The sequence below is a fragment of the Pelecanus crispus genome, chromosome 4 (assembly GCF_030463565.1).
Source record: "Pelecanus crispus isolate bPelCri1 chromosome 4, bPelCri1.pri, whole genome shotgun sequence".
NCBI lineage: Eukaryota > Metazoa > Chordata > Aves > Pelecaniformes > Pelecanidae > Pelecanus > Pelecanus crispus.
The window spans coordinates 81209455-81235722 of record NC_134646.1 but is presented as its reverse complement, the minus strand read 5'-3'; the positions used below and the strand labels follow the sequence as shown (position 1 = coordinate 81235722).

Below are 26268 nucleotides of genomic sequence, written 5' to 3'. Positions count from 1 at the left end.
TCAGCACCAGGAGCAATCTTTCCTGCTTAGCACTTGGAAGAGTCTTTGTGCACCGAACAGGCTGCTTGCAGGAGCAAATGCTGTGCGGTGGGGTCAGACTTCCATATACAGAGAATAACAAGTTTGTTCTCTTAAGCTTTAGGTGTGTGCAAAACTTTCTAAAGTGAAGTTTTACTCAAGTGAAGAATAAAATTTTAGGAATTTCTATTAATGCTGTAAATTACTTTCCAGCTGTAATATGTTGTGACCAGATGTTAAGCCTCAAATTGCCACTCTGTTCAAGCAGGCAGAGTGTAAATCAATGGACTTGTTGAGGTGACTAATCTGGGAAAAATGTGTTTCCTTGCAGGTAAGGTGGTATCATTTTAGTTGTCTGGAAGAGTGTCCTAGTAGAGTTCCGTGGGTCCTGTAGCTGATCGTTATTTTTGTGTGCTACTGAGACAGATGTAGAACCACCAGATGCTTTGACAGCTGAAGGTACCATTCGTGTAGAGGAAGACTGGGGCATTATCCAGTTCTCCATCGTACAGGTTTTCTGTAATAGAAATGGAGTTACAGTGTACTAAACAAAATATAAAGATGTGGGGATTGATAACAACAATTTTGTTGAAGGTTGGAGGTGAGCAGTTTAAAACTGAGAATACTGTGTACTAAGAGATTGCGTGACAGGTTATCAGCTGCCATCCCGATTCCTTTGCAGGGGAAGGAAATGTGATCCTGTGCTGCCTGCGGGTAGAGAGAGATATTAGTGTCTTAAATGGTCCTGGAAAAGCTCATAATGAATAAGAAGTGAGTGTCCAGAATTGTACTTCAAAGGAAGATAAATTCTAATTGCAATTGAGGCAGAGAAGGCTTATTAGGGCTATCAAAGGGAGTGGAGCCTGTGTTTTTGTTTTGCAAGAAGAGAATAGATGTGACTGCTCTTTAACTACATAGATATATTATGATTTCTGATGGCACAAACGGTTCTTTTCATTTCTGTTGCTGGAAACATGCACGGTGTGTGTGGCCGTAAAGAGGTGACAGGCTTGGGAAACTTGCCACAGAGATCTGCAGAGTGTAGATCTTCCTGGTGAAACACAAAAAACTATAATTTATAGTTCTCCTGAAGATAAACTTCTAATGACATTTAGCGGACAAAAAAAATCGTTGGCAAAAGACTAATTGTTTAAAAATATTTGGATAGCTAGAAGCTGCGCTTTTCTAGGAGATGCAGCCAAACTTTTTAATGTGAGGTTGTAAACCGGAGGAGGGAAATTGCTGTCGGATGCCTGAGCTGCGTTAGTGGTTAGTATGATGCAGTGTTACGATTTTTGTCAGGGTGACAAGTAGGGCTATTGCTTAGATAAGTGGTCTTATGTATTTATCAAAACTGCACATCTTAAGACATTGAACTAGGATGACTGGTTCGATTAAAAAAAAACAAAAGACTTCCTACAACTGCAGCTTGGTGGCTTTTGTGCTGACACTTGATGTAGTTAGCACTGATAAAGCTCTGATAAAGTGCTGACATGTGTCCTTTAACTCGTACTGCAAGGATGCTTGGGGGGATGACAGCTTCCGTTATAAGACACACGGGGAGCTACAGAACAAGCTCTCGTGGCTTGCAGGATATCCGAGCGCTCAACCCCAATCCTCACAAGTGATGCTCTGCCTTGAACAAAGCCAGGAAAGTTTCTCACAGTCACCCTGGACTAACGTTTATGACCAGCTTTCATCTGTCACACTCACAGACATGGTCAAAATGCATTGCTGCAGATCTTGGAAAGGGCGTTTATTACCAGCTCACTGTCTCTGTTGTTTAGTTATCTTTATAGTAACTTGTAATTTAATTACATATGGTACACTGCATGTTTTGTATTGGCTGTTAAGCAGTTCTAGTGTTTACAGATATTAAAATGGATTGACTCGAGTAATGCCTAGACGAACACCCGTTTCAGAACAGGAAATGGATAATTTAGCTATTTGGAGCTCAGCTGCCCAAAACACAACAGAGTGATTTACTCTGCCCTAAAGCTTTTTTGAACTTTAAGCCTATGTCTTTATCTGTAAAAGAAAGTGCCTGTTTCAAGTGCTAAGTATTTTAGACAGTTCAGCAAACCATTTTTCTAGCAGTACAGCCACTGACATCTCATTTCCAAATTTCTTCTGGACTTTGTCCTCCACACGTGGGTAACTATTAATCTTTGTCAGAGTCACTGCATGTTTCATGCTCTCTTCCTTTCCATCCTTGAAAGGGGAGACTGTGCATTTGCCATGTTCTGTTCTTCTCCTGTACCGGGCTCTGCTCTCCCATAGGAGTTCCTCTGTGACTTAATTTTTCAAGACACACGGACTCTGTGTCCTTATCTAAAAAAGCACCTTGTCCAGGCAGAACCAGAGGAAGAAACACACAAGGTCTGGCAGAGACCAGCTTAAATCCTGGGCCCCCAAAGTGACATGGGTTTCTGCTACTGCCTCTTCTCCCTGTCTCTGAAGAGAAGCATCTTGCTTAGGTCCTGTTCTGGGTGATTTTCATTTTCTTCACTAATCTTCTCTCTTATGTGCTATTAGTTTTAAGGAGCTCAGTGATGGGCTCAGTAGCAGCAGCTCCAGTTTGTCTCGGAAAGGACTGCTCTTAAGTTCCAGAAGACTGTTGCAGTCTTTTCTTTATTAATAAAACTTGCTATCTTAAAGAGGGGGATGGAATAATGTCAAAATAAAGTCTTTCTTAAAGCACCGTGAGGTGTTTTTTTTTATTATTAAGGAGAACAGTTTTTAAAAGTCTGTTACCATGGCAGCAGAGCAGGCTGGCATCTCTGTAGTCAAAACCCCAAGTCTTGTTTGACTATGATTAAAGTAACAGTGGTATTTTAGTTTGCTAGTCTTCAGAAGAAGGGTCTGTTTGCACAGCAAACAGTATTGGAGACCTGACCTCTTTTGAAGCTGGAGCGGTCTAGGTAACACGCTGTGGTTCCTCCATTTCCCTGCATGGCTGCTCAAGGGAGGGCATAGTAGGACCAATTCTTTTAATGGCAAACTCAAGATGATCGAGATACTGTGCTCCTGATGCTGGAAAGGAGACTATAATTTTCAAGCTACTGAGCTGCTGTCATCTGTTGCTTTTTGCACTGTTTGTGTAAAAGAGAGTTTTGTCAGGACCCTGGTAGCTTACACCCAATCAGATTTTAACATCTGAAGCATAGAATCACAACAGAGATACCAAGTACAGTCATTTAATAAAGTTGTTGGAAGGATGTTGCAGGTGTTGCTTTGAGGAGAGAGAAAAAAGGAGTTTTCAAACAAGTTCTCTAATAGTCGTCCAGGCACAGGATTACAGCATCACTTCATGCGCTGATCATGCACAAAATACAGGGCCATGAAAGTTATGTTTATGACTTGGCTCTGCCTTTTCTAACCAATGAAAAATGAAATAGAAACTACCAGCTCGTGGAGCATGGGCGATGGTGGACGGAGAAGACAGACGGTAATAGAAACTTCTGTCATATGGATCTTAACGTAGGCAGGAGCGGGGGGCCAGGTTTGGTCACTTGACAAGTCCTGTGAACTCCTGTTTCTGGGTGAGGCATACAGCCTGATAGTAAAAATCGTCCTGAGGTTTGAGAAATATCTACACTCACTATGGGCTGTGCAGAGCTGGTGTGCCCTTTCCTTGTGTCACACCCCAGCTGAGATGGAACCTATTCCCATAGCTTATCTGATGTGCCGCTCTGGCACAGGCTGGCTCTTGCGTCTTCAGAGGAGAAAGGCCACGTAATCCTGCTGCCATAAACTGCTCTATAAAATACTGATTCATCAGATGCCCAAGTGCGGCCTTTCTCACGGTCCTGGTCTCGAAGATGGTCTCGGCACGTACGCTGGCTAACAGAAGCAGGAGGTAGTCAGGAACAGGTAAGCACTTGGTAAACAAGTGTAGTGCTGAGATCAGAAGTAATGGCATTCAGAAGAAGGAAAGTTTTTCTAGACAAAACAACCACCTGTCTATTGGTATTTCCTGCTTCAGCTACCTCGTTGCCCTTGAACGTGTCTCAGAGGGTCGTTTTGCTGATGTAAATCATGGACTCCCCTTTGCAGTCAATTTTCTTCCTTGGCTGGTTAAACAGCACTGTATGCTCTGAAGAATACTTTGCTCTTTTAGCAGTGCTTTAGGCAGTGGAATAGCTAAACTTGATGACCTTTTTTTTTCCGAAAGATTGTCTTTGTTCTCTTCTTAAGGAAGCCGTGATGTTGTGGGCCTTGCAGAAAGTTTGAAGAAAAATAACTCCCTAAACTGCAGCTGGCCGCTTCATCCCAGTGTACTCCTGTTTGATTAGGGTTTGCCTGTTAGTAATAGTACACTGTCATGCTTGTAGTGCCCTGTGCTTCGGGATTTCTGCAGGTAGCTGAAGGGCAAATGGATGAATCCACATCCTGAAATCCAAGCTGAAGAGGACAAATAACCTCTTACATTGGAAGTCATAAACCAGTGCATCTGTGCAGATACCTCCCTGCGTGCATACCAAAAAAGAGCCAACAATAAATCAGTTCCAGACCTACCTGAACTAGGGACATTTCAAGATCTTGCCTCTGTGTGTATATACATCTCACCCAAAAAATCTGTAAACATTTATAGTAGGGATACCTGTATTACTGTATGCATATGAATTTTTTTTAAAAAATGTGGAACATAGAATGATTGCTTTCTCTTTCCCAGATTTGTTTGTGCAGACTCTTGTTTCTACTCTTCAGAGTGAAGCTGCCATATGTGGCTTTTAATATGTTGCCTGGAGTAATTTTAAAGGGGCTTAAAAGACATAGTTCTCACCGAGAAGTAGCTTTCTTAAGAACGTGCCTGATGTTGGCTTTGATCCTGTTTGTTACAGTGATCCTATTGTAGAGATAATCATAGAGGAAAAAAATTGGTACCCTTGTCATTTCAGATCATAAAGGTTAGTCTTAGTTAATTAGTAACTGGAATGAAGCTCTCACAGTTTATCATAAGAGTAAGGTTTGAAAACCACAAGCTGAAGTGTTAGAAAAACATAAAGACATAACACTTCCTATTCTAAGGAAAATATTTTACCTGTGGTTAGTTATTTCCTTGGAGTTATTGGAAAGTCCAGCCCATCTGAAAACGATAATATTGACTGTTTTGGCACCAGACTTGCCTCAGATGTGTCTACATGTGAGCAGGCTTGATTTTTGCTTCATATGATAGAGTGTTAGGCATGGGAAATGAATGTCACAGTTACTGTTAAACAGCTCACAGAAGCTTTAGTACTTCAGCTTGTTTTGATCTCTGTTTACATAATTTTTTTTTCTTTCTTTTTTTTTTTTTTCCCCCTCCACTGCTGTAAATCAGCAGCTTTCTTCCTGCACCGATCAACCTGCCGTGGAACCTCGTGTGCGGTGCCCTCCTTTCCAGTAAAGAGTCTAGACAGCAAATTCCCTGGTAGCGTATGCCATTTCGGATCGTTATGCCTTTTTGCTTTTTTGTGAAGGCTTTTTAGAAACTGCATTACCTCACCCGTCGGCCTGGAGATTGAGCAGCCAGCGCCGCTGATAGGGCTGCGGCACCCTGCGCCGAGCCAATGGAGAACTTCAGCTTCAAACTCTTAATGAGCAAAAGAGCAGCGTCTCATTTGGGGCTCAGTAGTTAATGTGGGGGGGGGGTTTAAGTGTTACTTCTGAAAGACAAGCCACTTAACAATTATGTGCCATATTGCTGACCAGTGAAGCTGAACAAATAGCTATTTACATTGACAGATCAGAGGAATGTGTAAGTGCATCGTGGTAACCTACATTTTCTGTGCCAAGAGATTTGCAGCTGACTGCCTGGGTGACTCACTCCTTGGATTAGGAGATGAGGTAATGCTTTTGAGATACAGGGTGATGTCATTCCTTTACCTGAGCTGCATGCCGATGCTGGCTGCTAGTACTTTCAAGGAAAGTCCCTTTGCTTCTGATGTACTAGAGAACGAGCTGCATAACTCAGATACTTGTTATTAATGCCCTTCTAAAGCCTCTGGCTAAACTGCTCGTTTAGAAGATGTCAACACGAGTGCCCGCAAATGCCTTTTGTTACTGCATGTGCGTGCGCACCTGCAAGTATGCACATTTGCATGCCTGCCCCATTCTTCAGATAAAGCTGTTTTACTAAAAGTAGACCTTTGTGGTAATCTGGTGCAGTCACTTGTCAGCACCGTGTCATGTAATCCCATTTATAGATAGATTCATCTTAAAAGAAGGTGATTTATCTTCTTCCCTCTGTTCTGTTTCTGTTGTGAAATACCAGGTTTGTGATAGTTAGTAACCAAAATGTCTAGCCTGTACTTACTCACGGTCAGTTTAACCCCATCTGCTCGTACTCTGGCATTGTCCTTCAGTGCAATAGCTCTTTCTGCTGCCTGTGCTTCCTTTCCTGATGTGTTCACCGACAGCAGTTGTGTCTTTTCTCAGCCTTTCTTTCCCAGTGTCACACAGGACGTGCTGCTCCCGTAGGTACCCTCAAGGTTGGGAGCATGGGCAGGTGATAGCAGAGTTGACCGAAACGGTCTCGTCCGTCCTCTGCAGGTTGGGACCGAGGATTTAACAGATGAGCAGGCAGTGCCCCACTGTTGGGGAATTTTTGACGGCATGCAAGCCATGACCTGATTTGACCCATATCTTAGGAGTATACAAGTGCGTGTTGCTGCGTGAGCTTCATGCGTGTTGGGCATTTGGGTGCGTGGTTCCCAGAAATGGCCAGCGTTTTGCCTGTTGTTTGCTAGTGGAAAATTTCCTCCTCAGGCCCTGCAGCAAGAGCTTTGGGACAAGGGAAATGCTTCAGGTGATGTGTGTCATGCTGTCCCCAGAGCTTGCCGAGTTACCCACTGAGCATCTCCCTTGCTCAGCAGCGATTGCTGGGCAGTTTGCGCTGCTGCCTCCTCTCTTCACAAACTGGTGGGGTGGTCTGCAGCCCTTGGAGCACGCCGCATTACAAAGCCATTGCAGTTGTGGCTTCCAGCAAGTGTATCTGAAAGTCTGAACTTGCAAGAGGCCGTCCAGCTGCCAGTTGCACACGTCTAGTTTGACCATGCTATATGGATTTAGCTGACTGATGGCCAGTAGAATTTCTTCAGGATCCGACTTGAAGTCAGTTGACGGCTGGGTTTGCAGGTCTTGGGCTCTGCTGTGTGCTGAAACAGTGGTATGGGAGCTGGTTTGGCTTTTGTATATTTGGAAGGCTGCTTACAAAAAGAACCTTTGCTGTTCATTTTTATTTGTATGTGGAATATTTCATATTGCTGGAAGTGAGCATGGGCCTCCAAACTGCTTGCAGATATCTGGACCATGTGCGGGAAGAAACCTTACAGAGGATTTATTTGTGTGAAGTAACAGCTGCACAGGATAACAGTTGTCATCAAAATTACTATGCATTTCTGAAAGAATATATTACAAAAACATTTTATGATATTGTTCCTCTGTGTTGAATGTTTTAACAAGATACTCCAACATGGTTACACCTGCAACTTTGGCACTGGCATCTTTCGTTTTTAAAAAGGAATTGTTCCAAAATCTGCATGCCTTTGTTTCTCAAGATCACAAGGCTGCTTTTGAATATGAATGTTTGTAAACCTTATTTGCTTGCTTTATTTTTCCACTGATCAGGTGATTTCTACAAATGACCTCTCCCTGCATGAATTTCTGCTTTTTGTTGGTTTATTTCTGTAAGCGTATGTATAAGGCTGTGTGTGTGCATGTGTATTTTTCCTCCCCAGTGGTAGGCCATAATGCAACATTTCTTGTGCATCACAGATCTCATGCAATGTCTCTTCCAGGATATTTGGCCTTTTTTGCTGTAAGGTAGATATCTGGGAGGGAAAGAACATACCTCATTTTGCTTTGTAAAGAACTTCGCAGCTACTCTCAGGGGTTTATTTTTATCATCTCTTCAATTACACGTTGTGCTCCTGAGAGGAATTTTTATTTTAATTGTCAGTCATCATGAGGCTTTTCAAAGCCAGAAAGCATCGGTGTTGGATCCTTTAGGGATCTTAAATACAGTCACCAGCATTGCCAATTTTTTCTTTGAATGAGGTGTGTCAAACAGTGTAAGAAGAGGTATTAGTCATGACATGCACCCATTTACAAGATCTGTCTTTCCCTCCCTGTTTAGGTGAATCCCAGCTTTGCTTAATGCTGTTTGGTCATCTGTGACCCAGTTAGAGGAACAAAAAGTCTCATGTTAGAATTTTAATCATGCAGAAGATGTGGTTTCAGATCCTCACAGTGGTTCCAGAAATAATAACCAGAAACCTTCTGGATCTTTTGTATGGCTTCGTAATACACATCTGTGCCTTGGAGTCTGAGCAGGAATATTTTGGTTGAAGTGACTAATATACATGTACCAGAAGTAGCCTTTAAATCCGAATGTGTAAAGTATCTGTATTTAATGTAATTATGCTGTAGGATACTGCCCAAGTGGACAGAGGTTCTGAAAAAGCATTAAAATCTTCCATGTTAATCCATATCCTCAAAAGCGAAGATTATGTGGATTACAGTTTCTCACTGTTCTTGAGGGGCACAGCCACTGTGGCTCCACAGTATTAGTTATGGTCTATCCTGCTGATAATGAGTTTCTTAATAAGTCCCTTAGTACTCGTTGACAATGACTCATACTTCCGAACTAGGATCTCCTTGAAAATCTCAGTGTAATGGATGAAACGCCATATCCTGGTGAAGATTTTTTTTTTTTTTTTTTTTTTTTGACTTGTGTGTTCAAGAAAAAGCCAGGCAAGATTTAAAGGAACGGTATACTTAAACATGAGAAATTCTGGGGAGGAGAAGTTAGGTTTAACTGTCTGGAAAGGCAAAGGTGAAATGTGAGTTCTGATCCCAATGATAATTGCATGCTTTGCTTTACAGGAGGATAGATATTCTGGAGTAGTCATTAATTGTAAAAGAGTTCACATATAGCCTCAGTTTTTCTTTTAAAAGGGAATTCAGTTTTCTAATCTAGTGAGAACGACTGATTCTGTGCTTAGCAGTAAACTAGCTCTGTAAAAAAAACAATAGCGAAGTAGAACTTTACCTACAATGCCACTGTCTTGAAACCATCACAAATAATCTGGAAAACTTGCACTTTAACAGTGACTGTCTCTTCAAGAATGCTTCTCCCCGCATCACATTTTCTACTGTTTGGATGAATACTGATCTATCAACTGATTGAGCTTTAAAATGTTTTGCTTAAAGTGGAAGAAGTGTTATACACTGAACTGTTTTTTAAATAAGAATAGTGAAATATCGATTCGATTTGAATGTCTGAAAGTTTTCTGCCTTCAGTATAACTTTGAAAAATAAGACTCTGGGATACGAAATCATAAAATGGGGCACTGGAATGTAATGCACTCTACTTGCTCGTACAGCGTTTCTGTTCCCGTTTGTGATTTGTGTGTTTTGATAAAATTGTGGTTAAAGGGTAGCTAACCTTCAATTCGATTATTTTAGGTATTTGGAAATAAGATGATAATCCCTTCCTTGGATGGGGACCTTTTCCAGTGGGATCGGGATCGAGAGAGCATGGAAGCAGTTCCTTTCACAGTTGAATCTCTTCTTGAGTCATCCTACAAATTTGGTGAGGACGTTGTCTTAGTTGGGGGAAAGTCTTTGACGACCTACGGGCTGAGCTCATACTCAGGGAAGGTAAGAGCCTGAAAAGTTGCCTTGTTGTGTGTGTGTGGTTTCGAGCACTGTCTTGCAGACAGGTTGCTCTTGAGATTTGAGCTGCAGTACAGCTCAAGTATACAACTGCTTGGCACAAAAGAGCAGAATCTCAGCTTCTTGGGCAACAAATGCAGTGGGCTGGAGTCAGGCTAACAGCTGGTGCAGTTAGATGGTACGGCTGAGCCCCTCACTGCAACCTCCTCCTCCCTGTCAGCTCCTGCTGTATCACCTGTGCTGGCTTTAACACTTGTCTCACCCTTTGCTAAGCTGATTCAACTTGCTAACCAAACAGAAAACTGTTCACTTTTTATTGGATTAGTTTTGTGCTGGGTTAGCTGTAGCCAGCTCAGCAAGGGCTTGGGGAGTGCCAGAGCCAGCACAAGGGAAGGGACAGGGATTTTGTGACCAGAGGTGAGAGGGGGAAAAAGAGGGATGACTCCTTTCTACTGAGCTGTGAGAGTAGTTCAGCTTTATTGTATAGCTCTGCTTGAGGCAGACTTTGCTGTTCAGCTTACTGCACATTGAAGAAGGCTTTAGGTGACGCACATTTTTCACAACTAATTTCAGATTTTTCACAACTGATGAGGGATAGCTAGTTGAAAACAAGAGAAACATTCAGCATATGCAAAAGTTTAAGATTTGTAGTTGTCACTGAGTTTACTATCTCTTAGAAGTCCTCCTTGCATTCTAAAGTCATATGCAAAAGTTAAGTTGAAAACTACTTGCTATCTGACTGGTTCAGAAGGTATTTTTCTTCTGAAATCTATTGGTTAAAAGTTGTATATTTTGAAAAAACACAGAAGAAAAAAAGGCTAGAAAAAGGACAGGAATTAATTGCATTATTCAGAGTCCTGGAACTGACATCCCTTCCCCCCCCCCCAATGTCAGATGTCATTAAAATGTTTGTAGATACTTTGTGTAGTGAAGAGCAGATATTTGCTAAATCAGAAACATTGGTACATTTTAAAACAAGTTAAAAACAGATTCAGTTTAAAAATTTTAAACTTCCAATGTTTGTTTTCCACAAAATCGGGGTTTTTTTTGTTTTGACTGTACATTTTAACGTAGAACACTTCTACAGCATGGTGTAGAGTGATCGCCAATGATAAAAGAGCATAGACCCAAAACACGAGTTCATGAAATCATTTTGATTTGCTCGTTGATAGCAGAGGGCACTGTGCACCAACAGACTGCTCCTCCCCCAGTGTTCAGGAAGTGGAAATTTCAGTTTCTGCTTTGATTCCTGGCTTATGCTCGCAGTAGCAAAGGTGCCTCATACAGGAAATAGTGCCTGACTCTTCCTCGTTAAGAGTTTGGGCAATCTGTTGTCTTTGGCATTATGATGTTGATTCAGAGTTCTGAAAGCATGTTCAACTCCCTGTTCAAAATAAATTGCCCATATAATCCAAATTCTGTTTGAGATTGGGACTGTTGCAAAGTTTGTGTGACTGTGAGAGTTAAGTAAGGTCTTTTTTCCCCCCTTTAACAGCTGACAAAGCAAAGGGAGAAGGCTCAACGCTATTTTATATAAATCAATAGTACGTCATTTGAAGCTAATAGAATTATGCTGAGACAGATACGGCATGAAAGCAGAATTATGCTGTGGGTCTTGTAGGAATGTTGTTTTGATGTCCATAGAAATAGCAGGAAAGGAGAGAGCTAAGATTTCTTTCTGTTAGAAGCAGAAAAATGTGGAAAATATAGTCAAAAGGTAGTCAGAATAGCCTGAACTGTAGACTTACTAGAATCTTTTGAAAATTCTAGTTCTGAAAAGCCCTCATCTCTTAAACCAGGCTTTTCAACATCCCTCAAGTCAAGCATCTAAAATCAGAGCCCCAGATTGCCTGTGAGCCAAAAATGTGTTGTAAGGTTTGTTAGCTTTGAATATTGCTGTTGATTACATTTGTTTGTCTTGAAGTTCTTCAGAACTTCGAAGCACATGCAAGTCTCTTGCCTTGTGCCTTAGGTGAAGTACATCTGCTCGGCTATGGGCTGTCGCCGGTGGGACGACGATGAAACAGAACAGGAAGAGACGCTCCTATTACACCGAACCCAGAAAACAGTCCGTGCCGTTGGACCACGCAGTGGCAATGAAAAGTAAGTGTAAGAATTGTTCGGAAACAATCCAGTAGAGGTAAGTTCTTAGTATGTAATGTTTTAAGGATTTGACCTTCTTTTTACTCTCATTAGACTAGAAGTTGCACAAGGGAGTTTAGATTGTTAACCAAAGGAGTGCACCAGGCTGTTGGCTAGGATCTAACCCGTTTGCTCGTCATTGCTTTTGAAAAATGTCTTGAACTTCAGTTTTATAGATGATTAGACAGAAAAGATATGTGCACCTATTTATTCCCTCTAAATTGAATGAAAATTACTTTCCTTGTCCTTGCATACCTCAAGAGTTTGTCACTGCTCTACTGCACAAGGCAAATGTCACTAATGTTTGTTCCAACTGTTGATTTTTGTGCAAAAGCAGATAGTTTAAAAGTCTTCTTATGACCTACTGATTCACTTTTTAAGTTCTTTACCTACTCAAGGTAACTGTCACTGTTTTGTTTTTTTTATACTTGATGTCTTTAGCTTTCATTTTAAGTTGATATTTTAAAATTTCTCCAGTTTTGTATTTTAAAAGTCCCATTATTAAATGTGCTTTGTTCGTTTCATAACAAGGCGGTCTGTTCTTTACTCTAGAAACTGGTTCAGTCTGTGACTTTCCTAATGCTGTCATGCTGAAGTTTTAATACATTGAGATTTCTTTAAAAATATAGACATGTATTCCACTAAAAAAAAAAAACCCCAAATCCACTAGGTTTAAAAGGCTGGCTGCCATACACAGATACAATAACTACCCAATGATTTAGTCATTCCCTGTTCCCCTGCTCCCTCTTCTGTCTGCAGCAGGATTTGACAGGTTGTGCATCTGTAGTGTATCAGAGAGACCCTAATTAGAACTCCAATAGAGTAGCAGATCAGATGTCTGAAAGGAGGAATCTTGGGTTCTGTGGTTCTTGGAGAATGATATTGGCAGGGAGAGGTATGTCATAGAAACGTGCTTTTTCCTTTGTACGTCTCTTTCAAAAACATCGTATGACATCTTGTGCACCAGAATCATAGAATGCTTTGGGTTGGAAGGGCCCTTTAGAGCCCACCCAGCCCAACCCCTGCAGTGACAGGGACAGCTTTAACCAGAGCAGGGTGCTCAGAGCCCCGTCCAACCTGGCCTGGGATGTTCCCAGGGATGGGGCCTCCACTGCCTCTCTGGGCAACCCGTGCCAGTGCTTCACCACCCTCACTGTAAAAAATTTCTTCCTTATGTCCAGTCTAAATCTATTCTTCCTTAGTTTGAATCCATTATTCCTTGTCCTGTCACAACAGGCCTTGCTAAAAAGATTGCCCCCATCCTTCCTGTAGGCTCCCTTTAAGCACTGAAAGGCCGCAATAAGGTCTCCCCGCAGCCTTCTCTTCTCCAGGCTGAACAGCCCCAACTCCCTCAGCCCTTCCTCATAGGAGAGGTGCTCCAGCCCTCGGATCATTTTTGTGTCCCTCCTCTGGACCCACTCCAACAGGTCCATGTCCTCCTTGTGCTCCTCCCATCTTTGTAGTCAGAAACAGGTGCTTTCCTGGTGACACGGTATGGCTGCTATGGAGTTTACAGGATAGATCTGGGATTTTAATCCAGAGGAAGCAAAACTTTTAATAAATCAACTGAGTTATATAAAATATGCCAAACATTTACCATAATGATGTAAATTCTTTAAGGAGACAGTTTGGGCTCCTGGTGGTTGCCAGACTGGTCCAAGAAACTTTGGCTACCCAAACATACTGTTCAAGAAATGTTTTCCCCCTTGTTGCTGTTCAAGACACAAACTTGCCATCCTTTCCCATCTGTATCTTCTCTACAGCATTGGGCTATATCATGGGAAAAAAGAAAAGAATTATCATTTCTGAAAATAATTTTCAGATTCTGCCCTAATGTGTTGGTTTACAAAAACTAAAGAGCTTTTGGCTATGCAGGACAACTCTATGTTCCTTACACAGTTGTGGATTTTCATTGTTAACCTATGGAACGTGAGCGGGCCTGGTTTTATGAAGTACCTAAGATATCCTGTGTTAGGTTGTGTGTGGGATTAAAACGAAGAAAAAAAGCATTGTTCCTCCCTCAGCTTGTAAAACCTTATGTTTCAAATGAAATCTGTTTTATTAATGAAGATAAATGTCTTGTGTAGAATGCTGCTTCCTAAATGCTTTATACTTGTTGCTTTCATCAGCTACATGACATTTTCCTACTGAACAGACCCAGCTGTACTACTTGCTGATTTTAATTGCCCTCTCCATATACTAAGCCTTTAATGTCATTGGCCCTACTTCACCAGCTGTTTTCTCAGCTCACCTGTGGTGTTGGACAAGATTTCTCACCTTGTTTAGTTTGTATTCTGGATTAGCACTCCCCCTCCTGGTACAACAGTTGTGTTCATCTGACAATCTGAGAGTTTACTGTGAAAATATGGGCCAAATATAGGTAATGCAGTTTAAGAATCCTCTGGACAGAGGATTTGGGACTTCCTTGGAATACATAAGTTGTTTCTACAAAGTTTTTCTCTTTTTCTTTAAGGTGGAATTTCAGTGTTGGCCACTTTGAGCTGCGCTATGTCCCGGATATTGAGACTAGAGCAGGATATATTGAGAGCAATTTTAAATCAAATATGAACAAAGAAGAAACAAAAATTATTTCAGATGTGGATGAGCAGGAAGCTATGATGAAAGATACAGTGATAAAGGTCTCAGTAGCTGACTGGAAGGTGATGGCTTTTAACAAACGAGAAGGACATCTGGAATGGGAATACCAGGTAGGGGAAAAAAGACAGAATATTAAATGTTACAAAAGTAGTAGTTTTGCAGCATCACAGATGATGTCTTTCGTCTCGGGTTTCAGGTGCTGCCTTGGTAAAGAAGTACACATCTGCTTGTAATTTTTGCAACTGAAGTTCTGACTTCAGAAGTGCTACATCTGTTACAAAAACTAAAACAAGGAATTTAATTTAAGCATATTGTTTAGCATTATTCTTATATAATGTCTAGTTAATACAACACTGATTTTCCAGTTACCTCTCTCTTTCAGTTTTGCACTCCAATTGCTTCCGCATGGCTGGTTAAGGATGGCAAAGTAATTCCAATCAGTCTGTTTGATGACACAAGTTACACTGCGAACAATGAAGTATTGGAAGATGAAGAAGATCTTGTGGAAGCTGCCAGAGGGGCCACAGAATCCAGCGTCTATTTGGGTAAGACACCGACTGCAGCATTTTCTGTAGTAAACATTATTCTTTTCTCTGCTGAGATTGTAGTAAAACAGATATTTCTGTGCTGGTACATTGCAGTTAAGAGGAGCAGTAACATATCCAGCGTGATATTCTGCATAATGAAGGCTGTTAAATTTAACCCACATTGCTTTATAAAGCCCCAGAATTGAGGCTTCACTAACATACATATCCCGGAAAGGCACCCTAGAATCATAGAATCGTTTAGGTTGGAAAAGACCTTTAAGATCATCCAGTCCAACCATTAACCTAACATTACTAAGTCCACCACTAAACCAATTAAGGGTAGAGTAGCAATTTCATGTTTCCTTGACTTGATTTAAAGACTTTCAAAAGGTAGAGATGTGTCCTCATCTCTTCCTAGCCTTCTCTGGTCATTTTTGCTGTTGTCATTCAGAGTTCTCTGTACCTATCTTAGAAATTCTGACAATTACAGAAGGTACAGTATACTTTTGGTTATGGCAGAATTGATATCTATGACTGTTTAGCCTAAACAGTGTTAGTTAGAACATTGATTTCCCTCCCCCCTTTTTCAAAACCAAAACATTTAAAAACCATAAATCTTTTCCATTTTTATTCTGAAACGTTCACTGCTTTGTAGTTTCAGTACATTGGAGATGATTGAAGGTCTTAAAACTTTTAAAGATAGGTTTATAGCTAACAAGGCAGTCTTATTGCTCGGTAAGCAATAAGCAGTATTTCCCTCCAGCCTGCTAATTTGTCACATTCATTTTTTCCTCTACACTGATTACAGTAACTTACCATGAAGAAATTTCAGTTAAGATTTTATGTGACTAAGTTTTCATCCAGCTGTCAGAATTCATTTGATGTGGTTTGTGACAACTTGAAATAGAGTGCCCCCAGGTCCTTCTTCCTCTCAGCTGTCTCTCTTGTCTCTGGGAGGTAAACGTGCTTTGGTTTTCTCAGACTTCATTTGCCTTAGCCTTTTTTTTTTTATAAGTCTTTACACCTTGTAGCTTTCCTGTTAATGATTACACAGATAAAGAATGACACTAGGAAGAAGCCAGGTTGTTCCAGCCTTCCTGGTAACGACTGTTGAGGAGTAATCTGTACCAGCATTAACAAGGGTAGGAAGTTTGAAAGAAGTCTTACCTATGCAAAGCCCAAGCTGCTTTATAGGTCAAAAATTGTTGGTATTTTTCTGCAGCTTCAGCTCTCCAGCAGTGAAAATATGATGTCTTGATCTCTTGCTTTTCTAGAACAAAGGAAACATATTACTTGAATTCATCCACCCTAGTAATGAGAGTCAGTATCTCAGATTTTCAGAATACAAAGAAATATTTTCAAAAATGCTGTTAACCATGTATTTTAACTGGGCAATTTTATGCTGGGGGAGAAGAGAACTAAATCTTAAGACTAATACGCTCCATGGTTTATTACTCAGGTATGTACAGAGGCCAGCTGTATCTACAGTCGTCGGTCAGAATTTCTGAGAAATTCCCAACCAACCCAAAGGCTCTGGAATCCAGGAACGATAACGCAATTATTCCTCTCCCAAAAATCAAATGGAAACCTTTAATCCGTAAGTAACAATTCAGAGTTTCATTTACTGTCCTGTCTTTGAAAAGACAGGCCATCTTTCTGATTTCCAATATGTATCAAATCAGTCTATTGTTTCCAGCTGTAAACCAGTTGAGGAACTATCTTTGTGCTTTATTAATTGTTTCATTTTTTCTAATTCAAAGTTTAATGTCTGCTTGCTTTTACTATGGATTTTACAGAGTCTTTTTGAATAATGAAATGTTGGTGTTCTAGATCAAATTCTTCTACAAAAAGAGGAAGAAGTTTTTTGCAGTGATGTGAATATAAGTGAATTAACTTGTCCAAAACTAGTATTTTGGTGGGGGGGGGAGAGGTGTTAACTAACAGTTACCTTAAAATACCCTTCTTAATGTTCCTTGCATTAATTTTGGTTCTTATGGTCTGGTCCAACAGACATTTTCTAAGATTATGCAATTGGAGTTCTCATGAAATTCATGCAAGAATGTGGAGCTTTTATAACAGTTCAGCTCAGAAAATTGTGTGTTTTCTATGCTTAGATTCTCCTTCCAGGACTCCAGTGTTGGTGGGGTCTGATGAGTTTGATAAGTGTCTCAGCAATGACAAGTATTCTCATGAAGAGTACAGTAACGGAGCACTTTCAGTTCTGCAGTATCCGTATGGTAGGTGGAAGTCCCAAATTTTGAAGGGTTTCAAATAACCAGGTTTACCCATTTATTATCTGTGAATTCAATAACTGGCCATTTGTTTGATTTTAAATATGTTTTGTTTTGGGTTTTTTTAACATTTAATGAACCAGGAAATCATTGCCCGAACGAGGATTTCCAAATTGTGGCGTATATACAGTTAGTGCCACACAAAGCCATTTGGAGTGCCAGAAATTGCTACTGCAGAGGTACTGTGTGTGCTGCCATTGCCACTGGTAGCTGGTCTGAGTGGAAAAAGCTTGTGAATTATTGTTTTCAGAATTTGCTAACAGTGCTAGAGACTCAGCCTGGCAAAACTTTATAGTTTTCCATATGGAAGATGTTCTGGTTTAAAGCTATCAGTGGTCAGGCCTTCTGAGGTGGTAAACTTTGGTTGGAGACAAAGTTGCCATGGAGTCAACCTTGATTAACTGAATTTGCTTATGTGCCACTTAAAATCATGGGACATGCAAACAAAAATAACCCTGTGTCTGTTGAAGAAACCTATTAATGAAAAGATAAAACTGTTCTGTAGTTACCTACAAGTAAATCTGTGCCCTCTTTGTGTCCTTTATACACAGATAATGGTTATTACTTACCCTACTACAAGAGAGAGAGAAATAAACGTAGCACCCAGATCACTGTTAGATTTTTTGATGATATGAATTACAAGAACATTCGCAAAAAAGATCCTGTTCTTCTGCTTCACTGGTGGAAAGAAATTGTTGGCACCATTATATTTTGCATTGTGGCCACGACTTTTATTGTACGCAAACTTTTCCATCCCCATCCTTACAGCAGAGTAAGTATTCTTTTCTGAATCCTAAATACAGAAGGTATTTTTCTAGCCTTTTCTTTCAGTGTTGAGTCTGCAATGAGTAGTATTAATAAGTTAATAACTAACAAGGTAAAATCAAAAGCCTAAATTTCCTGTTTAATCTGTGAAGGCTGTCGGCTGCCATGTACAACTTGCTTAACTGCTTCAGCAAGCAGATTAGACTGTTTTCAACCATGTCTGATGTCTTTGGAGATGTTTATATGGAATTATTTAATGCCGTATCTAGGGCATATTGAGACTGGTCTCAACTACTTAAGGAGTTGAATTTTTTTTATTTGTTTTTTGGTTTTGTATTGGTAACTCTTGTTAGCTCCGGAAGGAATCTGAAACACAGTGTCAGACTGATACTAAATATGAGCCCACTTGTGGAGATGTTAAAGACACCAGCTGGAGTGACGTCAAGAACTCTGGATATGTGTCAAGGTGAGCTCAGTTCAACACAACACGTACAGGGTTTTCAGTCAGCGTGACACCTAATACTGTCTGGAGGAAAGAGTAGGTGGATGTTTGTTCTTACCTACCCTAGTCCTGCAGCTTTGCAGGATAGTCAGCAACTGACACAAAGAACCGTGTCACCCCATTACTGATGGGAGATTGCAGTCAGGATTAGTCTAAGCAACCCCGGAGAGTCTGCAGGATGCCTGTGGTCAGGAATGTTGCTCTCCTATTTCCTGCTGATACGCGAAGTGGAAGATTGATTCTTGAAGGTCTTAATCAGTGTTTATTCCCTCTGTTTCTGTGTTTATGGATTAAAGCAGAGAAAGGCAATTGCAGATGGAAACAGATGATGTTTTATATAGTCTGCAGAATAAGCAGACTATGTTTGGAACAAACCTTTGTTGCTGTTATGAAGGAGTTGGTTAAGACAGAAGGGCATATAGGGGCATGTCATGATACTCTGGAGAAAATGTGACCATTTCCTGTATATTTGTAACTTACTGAAAATAAGAACTGGAGTCTTTAAAATGAAGAAGAATAAGAAAGGTGGTGAGATTCAAGAACAGTGATGTTTCAGAAGGCATGCTTAGAAGGACTAGTTGCAGAAATAGTTATTTGAGGTGGGGTTAAAGACAAATAATGATTTAGAAAATACTTAGCTGTCACCACCTAGTTTGGGTATAGAAACTTAGGCTTACATACTCATGGCCCATGATCCAGTGAGCATGCAGCCTGATATTCTGAAAAGCTTCTTCAGTTTGTCATGTGCATGCATAATGGATCTTGCTGGGTTGTGACAGACACTGAATAAATGCATAATCTGCAACTGTCCATTTCATAAATAGGTGACCATCTGATTGTCTCCGTGGGTGAGCAAGGAAAAAAAGACGAGAAATGCTTCAAGTCATTCAGCATGTTTTGCCTGTACAGAAATATTTCACTCTTAGTCACAAATGACTTTACTTTTCTATCTATACTAATGCATTTTTCTACTCTAACCTCCTGCCATTCTTCTGTCCATTCCTCACACCCTTCTCCTCCTAGATATCTGACAGATTTTGAACCAATTCAGTGTCTGGGTCGTGGAGGTTTTGGAGTAGTTTTTGAAGCCAGAAATAAAGTGGATGACTGCAACTATGCTATCAAAAGGATCCGTTTACCTAACAGGTAATGAATGAGTGTGTTGAGATATAGAAGAGGTCATGAATGAATGGTGGGATCCCGTCCTACACTGAACCATCTGTTCCTGAACTGATTTCCCAGATACTATGTTAGGATGAATGGCATACTTTTTAATGGGGGGGCTGACTTCGTTTTGGCATCGAGAATTTGGCATATGTAATCACAGTAGAAGGGTGACCTGCTTGGCTAAAATACTCGCATAGCAGGACCCTTGTGAGGATGCTGCGGCTACATGGGAACTCCTTTGATTTCCTTGATGAATAGAGCCTTTGATAACAGGACCAGTTATTTGTAGCACTGTTAATTTGCTTCTCTCCTTCCTCTCCTTACCTTTCCTACTCCACCTTCTCTTTCTTTTCTCTCTCCCTCACCAGCTTTTCTGACTCCATTTGTCCATTTGTTTCATTTTTCTGGTCCCACAACCCCTACCTTTTCTTTCAGTCATAGGTGGTCAAGCCATGCTGCTGAATTATCCTACACAGAGCTTGCAGCACTTCCTTTTAGTGGGAGATGGGAGACACTGCTTCTGGAAATCTCAAGTTAGAACAGCAACAGGCAGGCCAGTAGAGGGAGGGGGTAAAGCTATGAAATCTAGAATTACTATTTTTTTAATGTGTTAAATAAGCGTGACTATTTAAGATTAAAGGTTTTGTTCAGAAATTTAAGGTAGCCTGACTTCTTCTTTTCCAAGCATATTCAAACCCATTAAATAAAACCATCTGACTTCATTTGATCCAGTTATGGTCTTATGAAGAGAGATTATTTACTTCAGTAAGATAGCAGGCTACCTGCTTTCCTGTCCATAGAACGGAGATAGTCTTTATGCAGTCTCCTTCTGTTACGCCAATTAAAAAAGAAATACTAAGGTATTACTGTCTGTCTTCTTTTGTGTCAGTGTCTTCTACATCCCTGTAGAATACTGCTGTTTAGTGGTCTTTTTTTTCTATCCTTGTAAACAGTTGAGAGCAAGACGAACCTTTTCTTCTCAGTTTTGCTGCCCGTAATTATTTGAAAAAGGATGACTAAATACTTAGCTGTTACGAGCACATACTGCTCCTCCACACTTCTAACCTAAAGGAGTTACTCTGAGGGATTTAAGATATATCTGTCTTTTGGTGTGAAGAGCAATACTACTGGCCTGGTTTATACTGGGCTATCTTTGATTAAGTTCTTTGCAGAAATTTCTATGGTGTATTGTTGCTTTATGTGACCGTGTCTATGTTTTTCTTCTCTTCACCCCAAATCCTAGGGAGCTGGCTCGTGAAAAGGTGATGCGAGAAGTCAAGGCATTAGCTAAACTTGAGCATCCAGGTATTGTTCGGTACTTCAATGCATGGCTGGAAGCTCCACCTGAGAGATGGCAGGAAAAGATGGATGAACAGTGGTTAAAAGATGAAAGGTAACTCGTGGGTTTTTTTAGCAATTGAATTTGAGGCTGTACATCAACAGAACCGGAGAACTGGTAGATGATCCAGGAAGATGGATAGAGTATGTAGGAAAGAGATGGTTATTAACAGCCTGTCAATTTTTCAGTTGAACAAGGTGTAAATATACCGCACTTGTGCATAGCATCTCTCGATTTTTTGGGTCCACTGTTGTATTAAGGTCCTTCTTTCAGCTTAGGAAACATCTTGTAGTTATTAATTTAACTTCTGTAATTGAATCTTTGGGTGGTTGGAAGGTTGGAGCATTGCAATTGTGATTTGGTTTTAAACTTTGGCATCTCTGTCCTCTTTTGTTCTTGTCCACTGCTTTCCTTCTCTTTGTTGTTTTGGTTTATATGGATCTGATTCAGTACTCCAATGGTTCAATGAATTTATTTCAGCATAAATCCATGAGGGTTAATCAGAGTGGCGATTTATAAAGCTTGGTAGAAGTAGGTTAAAAATGGAAAATTTAGACAAAAGAGTTAGAGGATATTAAAAGAAAAGAAAAAGTGGGTGTATGTTAGGATTTAATGAATGAGGCCTAATACGAGACTATTTAGTGGTCTCATAATAACAACATGCCTAACAATTTTTAGAATGTAGCGACCTTTATATTTCAGGCACCAAATTAACACTTCACAGCTGTAATTCTTCCAAGGCACTTGAAATAGTCATTGCAATGCATGTTCTAAAGGACTGAATTTTTTCAAGTTGAAGATGAGTCTGATTGCACATTGGGACACCAGGCAGTAGAGCTTGCTAAATTTTCCTTCATCAGCACTCTTGTCTCGATGAGGAAAATGGATGCTAAATCCTGGTTATTAGTGGTTCCCACACTTGGGTAGTTATTTACTGTTATGGTATGGCACGGTTCTCCAAGGAAGCAGTTGTTAAAACCTGGGCTTCTGAAAATGCATTTCTAGTGGAATGAAGTTCTGTAGTATTGATATCTCGATTTTGTTTTTCTAGCACTGATTGGCCACTCAGTTCTCCCAGTCCAATGGATGTCCCATCGTTTAAGATCAGAACAGAGCCATTTTCTACAAAGGAGCACATTGAAGTTATTGCTCCTTCATCGGAGAGGGTAATGTCTGTGGGAATACCCTGTGGTCAGTCCGATTCATCCAGAAGCCAGTTTTCTCCTCTGGAATTTTCTGCCACGGACAACAGGGACTTAGACCAGTCAGAAGATCCACTGTTGAACCTTCAGGACAGCGTCCTTACAGGCTGCGATGTAGAAGACAGTACTGTCAACAATAACGAGCTGGGTCACTCCTTGGAAATTTGTTCTTCAGCTGTTCCTGTTGTACACCTGAGGGAAGGGACCTCCTCTTCTATTGTGTTTGAGGATTCTGGTTGTGGAAATGCTTCTAGTAAGGAAGACAAAATTGATATTTCACATGATGAAAGTCTTTCTGAGGGTAAAGCAAAAAGTACAAAGGAATCCGATAAAAAGAAATCTACTTCAGGAAGTCCCCTCTCTGTTTCTCCACCAAGGCCAACAAGTTTAAGCCTGGACCTTTCTAAAAATATTACAGAAAAAGTCAAGCCCACCTCTCCAAAGGTGTATCTTTATATCCAGATGCAGCTCTGCCGGAAAGAGAACCTTAAAGACTGGATGAGCGGAAGATGCATGATAGAGGAGAGGGAAAGGACAGAGTGTCTGCAGATATTTCTGCAGATAGCTGAAGCGGTTGACTTCCTGCATAGCAAAGGATTAATGCACAGGGATCTCAAGGTTTGTATTCATAGGTTACTGTAGGAAATGTGTTGGGTTCTTTTTTATTTATTAGCATGATCATCACTGAATGCCTGAACTTCCCAAATTCTGGTTGTAACCGATTATCACGCTGGCTGTGTCCTATAGGCAAATGCTCCCTGGTTTAGTATTGTGAGATTATCTTTGGAGCTATCATAACTTGAGTTATCTGTGCCTAAAGTATTGTACAAAAGCCTCTGGTGCTGTGAAATTCCTGAAACACGTGGACTAACTCCAGTGGCATCACAGGGTACCTGTCCCTCCACTGCATTACAAACTTGAGCATCAGCAATTCCAAATTTGACTGCTCCTAATACAGCAGTGCCAGGCTGTTTAGCTCAGTGTCAAGTTCTGCTTTAAACTGACAGATCATGAGTGTGCATACAGATAAAACTTTTTTCTGTGTGGGAGTAATACGGCATTGGAGACAAACCCTGCTAAAGTAGTTGACTCTTATCAGTGACTTCAGCATGGGTGTTACAAAAGCTGAGTTAACGTCTGTACAGTGATCTGGAGGCGCAGTGCTCCAGGAAATAAACATTAATCGTTCTTTATTGCAATTAAAGTCTTTCTTACAGCAAGACTTCTTGTACCTGGCACGGATCAGCTGCATTTGTTCTATGGCATTTTTAATTCAGGTTCTTTATACAGGGTTGTTCGTTGTTGAGCCATGTGGCAAAAAAAGCTATTTTGGATCCTGTTCTACCATTTCAAGTGAAGCAGATAATTGGCAGTGTTAGGTTTACAATTGGACTCGATGATCTTAAAGGTCTTTTCCAACCTAAATGATTCTATGATTCTAATTCTGGTATTTTCCTTCTTGTTCCTATAGCAATACTGCCTAAGAGCAGCAGTGTTGCTCCTGGTTAGAGAAAGTAAAAATTAAGTATTGCTGCTCTAGGATTGAAACGTAAACTGTCCTGGAGTTGAATTCTGAGTCAGTGCTGACTATCATAATGCAGCTTTCTGGAGAATTCATAATCTTTTTAATGTCTGATAACATCCAGCTAGTTAAGACTGGGAAAGGTGTTTTTTACCTCTGGCATTTGATGTAACTGAAGTCAGGAGTAACTTTTTGTACCTCTTCTTTCATTTTGCTTCTGATCCTATGTTAGTGCCTAATCTTGCTGGACCTTTTAGCCCTGGAAGTGTCAGTATGTGTTACCAAATACTGGAATTTAGTTAGAGCCCAGCTGAAGTTAGTCTTCTAAGCTCTGAGAAATGGATCACTTTTGCCAAATGGTGGAGAGGCAGTTGCTGTTTCTCTTTGCTTATTTGAGGAGGCATTAATACCTACCTTAGTGGAGTAAATACTGAAATGATTATAACCATTGTTGTAGCTTCTCAGATGGTAATCATTTCGTATCAGTAGAAACAAAAGAAAAAAATGCTATCTCAGATGTGGCAGTAAATGGGGATTCAAATTCAGTAACGCTGAAAGGATATGTCAAAGTCAGAAAAACTCACGAACCCATCCAAGCATTTTCTTTCCCTATCAGCATTAAGCAAGTACCTTGAACCAGTTATCTGAAAAATCTTTAGTGCTTGAGAAACTGACCAGAAAAGTAATTAAATCCCTATACTAATATGCGGCTAGATTTGTTAATTAATAACCTTTCTTAACAGTACTGTCAGTTGTAACCCTCTGCAGTCTTTACTGAGATCACTGTTCAGCAAAGCTTATGTAGATCTTCACTTCAAGCTGTATTAGTCTTAATCAGCGGTCGTGTAGCATTTTGTTGGAACACCTTAAAAGGTCAACGTTGGCAGCAATTTCAACAAGAGATTTTATTTTGTTTACTTGGTATAACCAACTTGGAAAGGCTCTACCTGAATGAACAACTTCCTGCTTCGGAATACTTCCCATCCATGTATAGAGGTTATTCTTGGATCCTGGAAGTTTCTTTGTCTGTTATGTATTAATTTGGTCAAAACAACAGCCAGTATATTTAATTTTTTTCTACAGTTTTCAGAAGCTCCTTGGAACAGATCTCACCTAACTTTGTAATTTGTCCAAGAGATTGGTCATGCAACCCTGAGTTCGTGCCAGCACTAATAAGCAAATAACCTGCAAAGCTGTTTTGTCTTTGCTAGAGGCAGAGCTAGCTGATAGCAGAGGCCAGTTCCCATTGGCACCAACAAAAACTTGCTGACCTATGTGAAAATAAATCTGCATACATGCATATTAAAAGATTCAGGAAGATCTTTTAAATATTTAAATTAACAGTGCACATTGAGATGCATTAATTAGGCTCTTACTAATTAGAGATACCGTAATGACAAGATGGTAGGAATTTAGGCAGGCAAGTGAACACAGTTCATTTTCTTCGAAAGAATCTGAAGTACAGTAACAGAAGTCTGTCTGTCAAGTGAATTTACTGTTACTCCCAGGATAAGCTATTGGTCATGCTTGACAGCTCAAAAGAAATTGTGCATTTCATAGAACTGCAAGAACAGTCTTGGATACGTTTTGCAGCATTAATTGAATTAAACGGTAGTCTTCCAGATGTGAGTGGCTTATTCCTATCTGTGAAAAAATGGGAATTCTTATTCTGATTGAAGAATCTGGAGAGAAATTTTTTTGTGCAGTTGGCAAGATAACTAGACTAGAGGGTGGTTGTATTCTTCTGATTTGAATCAAAATTGTGTGTGTCTGCCTTAGACTTCCTCTTTCCAAATGTGGTCTTGATGGCTTATTTTTGCTGGCAGTTTGCGATAGCAGAGAGTCCGTTCTCCTTAATTTGTAGAAACTATATGCCAGCCCATTCAGAGACAAGCTGTTTTCAGCCAGAGAAGTGCAAGAAATAAAACTTTCTGTTAAGAAGAGTTTTGCTCCATGAAGCAAGACAGATCTTGTTGACTTCTTGTGTGTTGGTTGGAGGAGGAGGGCAATGGAGATCAAGGCAATGGGATACAAATCCTTAATGGAGATGTTTGTGCCTTGAGCATTAAAATTCTGATATAAAGATTTTTGACAACGTGGGTGTGCAGCCAGAGGGTGGGTGTGGTATAAACGCTTCAGAGAGAGCCTGGAGACACTGCGGGTTTACAGGGTAGTAGCTCTTGTGCACTAAATGAGCTGTGACTCCGAAGGGCATGACATTCATTACAGGAATATATAGCGGGAGATAAGACCTGGCTCAGAAGGCAGTTTTAGAGGCAGGATGTGGGCACAGTGGAACTAACAAGTTATATCTAACTATTTCTGTAGTGCTTATCTCAGAGCTGTCTGTTGCTGGGAAAAAAAAAAAAAAGCCTTTTTTCTGTCTTGTTTCTCTCTTGCACAGAGTGGGTTTGTCTCTAACTGAGGAAGTCGGCTGGACTTTGAAATAGGTCAGCTTTGTACTCCTTTAATCTTGTGGAAAAATACTGCTCTCTATCTGTCTGCTGCCTCCTGTTCCAGGGTTTATGTCAACAA

The 26268-nt window shown here is 40.4% G+C and overlaps 1 protein-coding gene across 1 annotated transcript in view; it reads left to right on the top strand.

Annotated features, from left to right (window-relative positions):
• Nucleotides 1-26268, top strand: part of EIF2AK3 (eukaryotic translation initiation factor 2 alpha kinase 3) — a 37413-nt gene that overhangs the window by 5429 nt on the left and 5716 nt on the right. The window contains exons 2-12 of the mRNA XM_075709035.1: nucleotides 9469-9663; nucleotides 11651-11781; nucleotides 14294-14528; nucleotides 14801-14963; nucleotides 16405-16542; nucleotides 17060-17182; nucleotides 17788-18008; nucleotides 18355-18467; nucleotides 19527-19649; nucleotides 20914-21063; nucleotides 22061-22829. Of these exons, the coding sequence (XP_075565150.1) occupies nucleotides 9484-9663; nucleotides 11651-11781; nucleotides 14294-14528; nucleotides 14801-14963; nucleotides 16405-16542; nucleotides 17060-17182; nucleotides 17788-18008; nucleotides 18355-18467; nucleotides 19527-19649; nucleotides 20914-21063; nucleotides 22061-22829 (2346 nt within the window). The 5' untranslated portion in view covers nucleotides 9469-9483. The remainder of the gene's footprint in view (nucleotides 1-9468; nucleotides 9664-11650; nucleotides 11782-14293; nucleotides 14529-14800; nucleotides 14964-16404; nucleotides 16543-17059; nucleotides 17183-17787; nucleotides 18009-18354; nucleotides 18468-19526; nucleotides 19650-20913; nucleotides 21064-22060; nucleotides 22830-26268) is intronic.